This window comes from Cyprinus carpio, unplaced genomic scaffold (genome assembly GCF_018340385.1).
Source record: "Cyprinus carpio isolate SPL01 unplaced genomic scaffold, ASM1834038v1 S000006723, whole genome shotgun sequence".
Lineage (NCBI taxonomy): Eukaryota > Metazoa > Chordata > Actinopteri > Cypriniformes > Cyprinidae > Cyprinus > Cyprinus carpio.
The window spans coordinates 304745-313779 of NW_024879328.1; the positions used below are offsets into that span (position 1 = coordinate 304745).

Consider the following 9035-nt stretch of genomic DNA (forward strand, 5'->3'; position numbering starts at 1 on the left):
TTATGGAAATCCATATTACGTGAATCACTTGACTGAAAATAAAAGAGAAAATGAAAAAAACACACCGGATGCAATGCGCATTCATCACTGATGCCTATCAGTCATAATGCAATTTAGTTTCTCATCACTGATGAGACCAAGTTAAATCTCCCATGACATATTTTTTGCTGATGTAGTCTGCCACCTTCCTGCAATAGAAATAAAGTCAGTCTGTTTGTGCTGAAAATATACATTCTGTAGGATGTGTATTATAAATATATATTTAAAAAAAAAATGTATTTGTCTGTAAAAACCTAAGCACATTTTAAAACATGCAATCCACTCCAATGACTTTAAATTGTGCTCGATGGTGATATCTGAAGTTTCTCTGGTAAGGTTTTGACCATATTATTGTTACAAGCACACAGCACACAAAAATAATCATGTGTCACCCGCCACCAGTTCCTCTTCTGAGACACCCATGTGGGGCCCAGATGGACCAGCTTGATTGAGCATAATTGAAGAGAGCTGATGATAGTTAGCAGAATCACTGAAGAAAAGGGGAACAACAAGAACAGAAAAAGAGAAACAAAACAATTACATACAACCAACCACAACCTTAATGAAATCAACAGAAGATAAAAGAAGACGTTATATATTTCATGATCTCAGCAGAGGAGGATTAAACAGCAAAACATCTTCACTTATTACCAACCAGATTAACTTTATTTATTTAATACATTGACAATGTTTTATTTAGAATTAATAGGTTTAGATGTTGCTTTTTTATTGAAAATAATAGTTTGGGTTGAAGTCACCATTATGGTGATTCGTGTTTACATTGATTGACTGTTTAGCTACATTTTTATGTTGTCTTGTGGTGTTTTCAACAGTGTGTTTAGAAAAACATGATATTTATTGAAAAGAAAATCAATATCATTGGTGATCATTTAAAAGCATAGGTGATCATTGATGGTGATGTAATTTTCATCATTCTAAAGTGGCCTCATTCACAGATCTCATCACTAATCAAAAGTGGGCTGTTGTCATTAATAGATTTGATTTTCCTACTACTAACCTTCACTGTAATTATAATAATAATAATAATAATAATAATAATAATAATAATAATAATAATAATAATAAACTGTGACATTTATTTTGTTTTATAGTTGAAAAACTATGCAGTGGTATGTGGTAAATATTTTTTATATTTGGGGGGTGGGGGGAATAGACATAGAAAATCAGAAAAATGGTTGCAGGAATCTCATTTTTCATGGTATCTTCTTCAGATTTGAAATAGAAACTCATGAGACATGTGACTTTCAACCCATTTACTTTTCTAGATTGCTCCAGAACTGATTTTATGTATTTTTATATCAAATTAAGAAATTAAATCAGTGTGGTACAATTTTTTTGATTTTTTTGTACAGTGTCTATAACTATAACTATATTTTTGAGCATTATCAACTCTGGTTGATAAAAAGTAAAACCCAAAGGGTCTTCTTTCCAAAGACACCAAAATTATGTGTGTAACACACTGAAGTAAGGAACTGTTGCAATTTTAAGTTAGGTAGGGCACTTTCAGCTGTGAGTGCCATAATGGGGGGTCTGGTTAACAGGTTTTAATATACCAACCAATTGAATTAATAATATCTGTTTTGTACCATTGTAATACATTGTAACACTGACAAGCACCAAAAAAATGATGAGAAATCAGGTGGTCACATATTAAATAAAAGCTCATCAACATTAACATTAGATGTAAGATAAAACCCTCATGTACACAACTGATAAGAAAAAAACTAAGAAGAAACAGTTATTCAAAAAATTCAAATGTGAAGTGTCATGCAGGAAATTCTGGGAATGTCAATTTATAGGTTTTCACTGTAAATTATAAAATGATTTTTTTCACTGCCAAAAATATCTTCATTTTAACAGTATTTTACTGTAAAATTGCATGATATGTAATTATTCACATCGTACGGACTTGCTGATAACCAATTAATAGGTCTTTATTGTAGCATTTGAAGTCTTATACTGTTAAAATTATTATAACTTTTTACAGTGTTGAGAAACTACAGATAGGATATTCTGAATTTGAATTATAACTCATTCTGACACACAGACATTAAGAATTTATGAATCACAACAATGGTGAGACGATTCATGCTGCAATGCATGCTGGGAGCCATGGATGAGTTTTGTATGGTGCACCCAGCAGGCATTGCAACATGAACCTTGTCAACTTTGTCATTTGGACAGCCGTATTCTATGTGTCCACCGTTTAAATGGGGAAGTGATGGCGCCAAGATGCATTGTGAGACATGAAAAGCCAGTGGAGGGAGTGTGATGCTCTGGGCAATGTTCTGCTAGGAAACCTTGACCATTCATGTGGACATAAATTAGACATGTGCTACCTACCTAAAAATTGTTGCAGATCAGGTACACCCCTCCATGACAACAGTGTTCCCTAGTGGAAATGGCCTCTTTCAGCAGGATAATGCACCCTGCTACACTGCACACATTGTTCAGGAATAGTACAAAGAACATGATGAATTCAAGAATTCAGGAAGTGCCCTGGCCTCCATATTTACCAGTTCTCAATCCTACTGAGCATCTGTGGCATGTGCTGGACCAAGCAGTTTGATCCAAGACAGTTCTACCTCGCAAACTACAGTCAGGGCCCTTGCTAGCGGGTGAAATTTGGGTATGATTCTAGGGGCCTTCAGCTGTTGGAGGGCCCACGGTGATTTTAACTGGTGCCCTGTATACCCCATCTACGGCCCTGCTTACATGCAGGACTTGAATGATCTACTGTGAACATTTTGGTGCCAGATACCACAGGACACCTGCAAAGGTCTTATAGAGTCGATGCCTTGGCCTTGATATGGTGGCCATGAGTTAAGAATGAAGTCATACAATCTATTGATTCATGGCGTTTTCTTTGTTCCTTCTCGTTTTAGTTGAATCCTGGCCACATTTTATGAATTCATTACCTCATTTTAAGCAGGCAAACAAATTTGTTCCCTCATTTGAATTTAGTTAAATCGTGATCATGATTGTCATATATAAACATCTATATTCATATGTAGTTTCATATATAATTTCTCTTCATACATAATTTTTCTTGTATTTTATTATATCCCAGTTTACAGCATTAAAGAGGACTTCTCACATTGTAGCTACAGGTTTTATGCTTAAAAATAAAGAGACTGGGAGGTTCAACTAAGTTATATATCAAAATACAGGAGCATATAAGAAGACAATAAGCACCAAAATACAAGTTTGCCCAGTTCTGCTTCACATGACATAGGATGTTTTGTATTTACAGCAAATCAAGATTAAAAACATAACATCACAGAAAAAACAACAACTATAAAAAACAAGACAATTAACAAACAAAATCAGGAACACTTCAGACAATACACACAATAACAATATATAATAGTAAAATAAAAAAAATAAAAAAGGTTGTTTTTTTTTTTTTTTTTTTTTTTTTTTGCTTTTTCAAAAGTCTAAAGTGTTGGAAAAAAATCTGCCATTATAACAAAAGTAGAAACTTTTTATGTGTCTCTAAAATGTGTGAGCTGTAAGGATATACTGACGCTTGAGAGATGCAAAACAGTTGAGAACCTACAGTAGCTGCCACATGTGCAAAGAGAAATATCCTGAAAGCAAGATTAAACAAGACTGCTCTATGTTCATGTTTATAATGCAGTCTGCATACTAAAAAGCATGAGACTTAAGACCTGTTCACCCCAAGAACAATAACTATAAAGATAACTTTGAAGATAAATATTAGTGTCCACACTAACGAACGATAAAGTTTGTTTATCATAAAGGTACACCACAGTTTTGTCATCTGTAGCTTTAAATGCTTGAGCTCTTTAAAGTTCCATGAATTATGATTGGTTGTCTATGTTTTTTCACATTCATCATTTTGAAAATCACTCCAGTGATTCCAATAAAATTGTTCCTCTATATAATGTTATTGTTAAAGTCGTGGTGTGGACTTCCATATTCTCATAAAATTATAATGATTATTAAGACTAAGACTAGTTATTGTTATAGTTATCGTCCTTGGTGTGAATGGCAACGCTTGTGTACATAAAGCCAAACTCCTCTGACTGATACAGATGTTAAAGGTTGCATGCTAAAAAGATGACACGCTGACTGATTGTACATATACCTGTATGAGATTGATGGCATTTGTTATTTCAGAAAGCAGATGTGTGTGAGGTGTCCACTGACTCTGACCATAAAGAGCTCTTCCGTGACACCAGAACCGCTGGTCCCATCAGCGTGAAGCCCAGCGGTTTCAGCATATCTAGCAGGTGTTGGCGAAATTTCACCCCCACGAAAGCGTAAAGCACTGGATTGATACAGCAGTGTAAGTAGCCCAATGTGGATGTAGCTGTGAGAGCTACATCTAATGCTGTGGCACTTTCACAGGATGTTTGTTTACTGAGATTGATGGTCTTATTGCTTTGTATGGTGTCAACGATGAGAGTGATGTTGTATGGAGTCCAGCTGATGAAGAAGGCTAGAACCAGGGTTACAATGACACGGATGGCTCTCTTCTTCTGCTTGCACTGGGAGCCATGCTTCAGCCGCTGCAGGATGTGATAATAACAGAACAGGATCATTAGTGCTGGAAGAATGAAACCCAAAATATGGTAGAGCAGACGAGTGGCCAGATGCCAAGAATCAGACGGGTAAAACGGAACACATTCTGTTTTATCCTGACGTCTGGTGTCCTCAACGGCCACAAGGAATTTCCAGTCAGGAATGGAGAGCAGAAGGCAGAAGAGCCAGACCATCAGGCAGCAACAGTGAGTCACCACTGGCTTTTTACGAGAATACATCTGCACTGCATGAACGATGGACAAGTAGCGGTCAAGACTGATGCAGGAAAGCATGAAAATTCCACAGTAGAAATTGATCTGATGGAGAAAGAAGTAACAATGAAATATTGTAAACCCAAAGTTGATTCTTAAAGCAATATTCCGGGTACATGCTGATTTCAGTCAAAAGCATTTGTGGTATCATGTTGTTAAAAGCAGGGGTTTTCAACCTGTGGGGCGTGCCACGGATTGGCATGTTGTTATCTCAGAAACACACTCAGCCATCACATTAAATCAGGTAAACTGGTTATATATTTATGTTTCAGTATAATTACCATAGACTGTATAAAAACATGGACGTAGTATCTGTGACGTCACCCATAGACTCCTGAAGAGTGTTATTGAAGCTCAAAGTGGGTGGAGTGGGCTGCCACCATCTTGGCAGTGCATCACCGCACGTCACTCCCAGATAATCGAAAATGGGCAGAAAGGCGGGAGCTGGTTGCTGAAACCACGCCCACTTAGATCAGTAGCAGCAATCCACCTGTCACTCAAGTGGCCAGGCCCTTAATTATGCAGAACTTAAAGGCTTAATATAATTTAAACGGATGAGTTAAAAAAAAAATTCACCCCCTCTCAGTTGTCATGAAGGACAAAATTAGCTATACAGACCAAAATAATTTTTTGAACCAGGCTGTAAACATGTTTTTTTTTTTCTGCTGTAAAGTTGGGCATTTTAACATGGGTGTTATATGGGATTGACTCCCTTTTGCAGCCAGCCTCTAGCGGCCAGTTGATGAATTACAGTTTAAGTCACTTCTGTGTTGGCCTCAGGAGAGAGAGCGGGAGGTTGCCGCTTGATTATTACACACGCCATACCAGGGGCGGTTCTAACCCCTTTTTAGGTGGGTTTCAGCTCCCCATCTGTCACCTTAACAATCAGGCCAGTGCTGCTTCCTCAAGAAAGTTTTTCATTCTCAAGTGTTTTAAGTCTTGTCCGTTTAAACACTAAAGTAATGAAAGCACGTGTAATATTAGACAAACTTGGAGGGGCGCATGTCCTAAAAGGTTGAAAACCCCTGGTTTAAAGGATTAGTTCCAGAATGATTTACTCACCACAAGGTCATCCAAGATGTTCATGTCTTTCTGTCTTCAGTCGCAAAGAAATTAAGGTTTTCGAGGAAAACATTCCAGGATTTTTCTACATAATGGACTTCAATGGTGGCCAACAGGCTGAAGGTCCAAATTGCAGTTTCAGTGCAGCTTCAAAGGGCTCTATAGGATTCCATCCAAGGAATAAGAGTCTTATCAAGCAAAACAATTGGACATTTTCTAAAAAGAATGAAAAATTTGTATACTTTTTAACCACAAATGCAGGTCTTGCACTAGCTTCACAATGTGCATCCGCAAATGCACGCATTACGTAATCACGTTGGAAAGGTCACACGTGGTTAGCGCTTCGTCTCTGTATTCCGGTTAAAAAGGTTGGGTAGGAAGAAAATTTCATTTTCAAAATCGTTCGACATCATTGTTTTGCCTTTTGTTGTAAAGGGCATTTGACTTTCTTTGCACATTTGCTTTGTAAACACTGCGGTACTTCCAACTACGTCACGTGTGACCTTTCCAATGTGACTGTATAATGCGTGATGTCGAGCTAGTGCAAGATGAGCATTTGTGTTTAAATAGTATATACATTTTTTTGTTTTATTTTAAATTTTTTAAGAAATTGACCAATCATTTCGCCAGCCAAGACCCCCATTCCTCAGCTGGGATCGTATAAAGCCCTTTGGAGCTGCATTGAAATTTAGACCTTCAACCCGTTGGGTTCCACCGAAGTCCATATGGAGAAAAATCCTGGAATGTTTTCCTCAAAAACATTTATTTCTTTGTGACTGAAGAAAGAAAGACATGCACATCTTAGAAGACATGGGGGTGACTAAATTATCAGGAAATTTTTATTTTGGAAGTGAACTAATCCTTTAACACAAAAAAAAAATATTTTCCACCTCTTAAAAAATCTGGATTACACTGAGGATCAATGGAAGTGAATGGAGCCGATCAGTAAAATCTGTTAGAACACTATACAATATTGTAATTCATACAATTCAATTACTGAATATGTGCATAAACAATAAAATGGAAAAGCAGATGACCAAATAATTTCATGAAATCAACACAAGGCCATGAAAACTGCAACCAATAATTCTTGACCCCAAAGACATACAGTATTTGCCCACCTTGAACAGAGCTCCAGTCAGCTTGCAGAGTGCCGTGCCAAAGATCCACCCCTTAACTGCCTCTACAGCCCAGAAGGGCAACGTTAGCAGCAGCAGAATGTCTGCTAAACTCAGATGGAGGATGAAGATATCGGTAACATTCAAGCTCATTCTCTTTTTCCACAGTACCACCAGAACCAGCCCATTTCCCACCAGCCCCACAACTAGCGCCAGAGAGTAAAGGACCGGAATAAAAATGGAATCAAAGTACATGCTAGACTCCTGACCACACACAGTTCCTTCACCATTCGAGTTGTAGCTGTAATTGTATAAGTCCTCGAAGTCACTAAAATTAAAAAGCTCCTCCATGCTAAATGTTACCTTTTTGTCACCATTCATTTTCTGAAGAAAAAACAAAAACAAAACAAAACATATAGAATTAGTATCTATTCCTATCATCCATTCTACTGTAAGCATTGTTTTCTTTACATAAACCATAATGTCTTGTGAATGCACAGTTTAAAGTTTGTCTTTTACTCGAATTAATAATCTTACAAATATGTACAAGATGTTAGTTTAGTTCCTTTGCTGAAGTGTTTTGACCAGAAAGGGGCAATGATGAGACATTATTGAAAGCATATTCATCACCAAAAAATGTAAATCCTGTCATCATTTATTCACCCTCATGTTTGTTCCAAACCTCTAAGACTTACTTGCTTCTGCGGAATATAAAAAATATGAAAGACAGCAGATTGATTGATTGATTGATTGTCCATAAAATGAAAATCAATAGAATCCAGTGTTTTGGACCCCTTTTAGTTTTATTGTACAGATAAAACATTCATCAAAAAGCTTTCTTTTGTGTTCCACCGAAGGATTTTATTTTTTTTTTTCAGGTCTGAAATAGCATGTATATGATGACTAAATGTTGTATATTGCTGCATATATTATTAAACATATACCCTAGGAGTATATTAATTTTTATTTTGGAGCAAAATCCAGGATTTAATAAGTTCAGTTACAGAAGCTTTGGCACGCAATAATTTGTTGTCATATTTCAATGAATCACTCAATTGAACAGATAAGAGAAAATGTCAAACCACAAAGTGGCCACAAAGTACATTCATCACTGATGCTTATCAGTCAAAATGCAATTCAGTTTCTCTTCACTGATGAGACCAAGTTAAATCTCCTGTGACGTTCACATTTGCTGCTGAGGTAGAGATCTATCACTTTCCTAAATGGTCGTTTCTGGTAAAAGTACCATTTCTTTGAAAATGAGCTCGTGGTTAGTTTTGGGTAGTGTAGTACCTCTAGTGTCATGAACCCTACGCTTTATTGGAAACATGGGTTTTACAATAAAGCTCAGAATGTCAGTGATTGAAACATGAAATCTGTGGAGTGCTATTTGTCATCCCCTGGTATTTCCCTTCATAGTATAAATAAAGTCTGTTTGTGCTGGAAATAAATTTAACTTCATTTAACATCTTACTTAAATAAAGTCATCAGAACGGGAACTGAGGCTCATTCAAAACGCTTTCATATTGCATATTACTATATATGTGAAGCAAAGTGCACTAAACATTATAGGAATAAATAAATCCAATAATAAATAAATAAAATAAGATGGTCACTGACAATCTTCAAATGTAAAATTATTATAAACATAAAACATTCATTTGAGCAATGATTCAATGTGAAGTGTATGTGGAGATGCATGATAAATAGTTGGAAATCGGAAAACATTTGAAAGGAAGAAAACGTACCTCTCTAAGTGTGGGATCTCACAGTAGTTCTGAGTTGCTGAAATGATTGGCACATAGAGAGTTACTATATACTAAAAGGTCACAGCATGCAGATGCGTAGAAGACAGACAGACAGACAGAGGAGGAGGAGACAGTGACAGAGAGCATCATGCAGGGTTTGAAATAGGAAATAAGATAAAGATCAGTTTTCAGTCATTCACAATTCTTTTTCAAATGTTAATTTTGCT

General features: G+C 36.5%; 1 protein-coding gene across 1 annotated transcript; it reads right to left on the reverse strand.

Moving 5' to 3' along the window:
• Positions 1–3100: 3100 nt before the first annotated feature.
• On the reverse strand, positions 3101–9021 carry LOC109103993 (C-X-C chemokine receptor type 3-like). Its single transcript, XM_019117343.2, has 3 exons — positions 8809–9021; positions 7064–7444; positions 3101–4925 (listed from the first exon to the last, which is right to left on the reverse strand). Exons 2-3 carry the CDS (start codon positions 7439–7441, stop codon positions 4200–4202), a joined length of 1104 nt encoding a protein of 367 aa, XP_018972888.1. The 5' UTR covers positions 7442–7444; positions 8809–9021; the 3' UTR covers positions 3101–4199.
• Between the last annotated feature and the right edge of the window lie 14 nt (positions 9022–9035).

What these genes read in the sequence shown, in the direction of transcription:
- LOC109103993 (XM_019117343.2), bottom strand. Translation starts at nt 7,441, where the DNA reads ATGAATGGTGACAAAAAGGTAACATTTAGCATGGAGGAGCTTTTTAAT. An exon ending in TGACTGGAGCTCTGTTCAAG is followed by an intron (nt 4,926 to 7,063) that starts GTGGGCAAATAC and finishes TTTCTCCATCAG; the next exon opens with ATCAATTTCTACTGTGGAAT.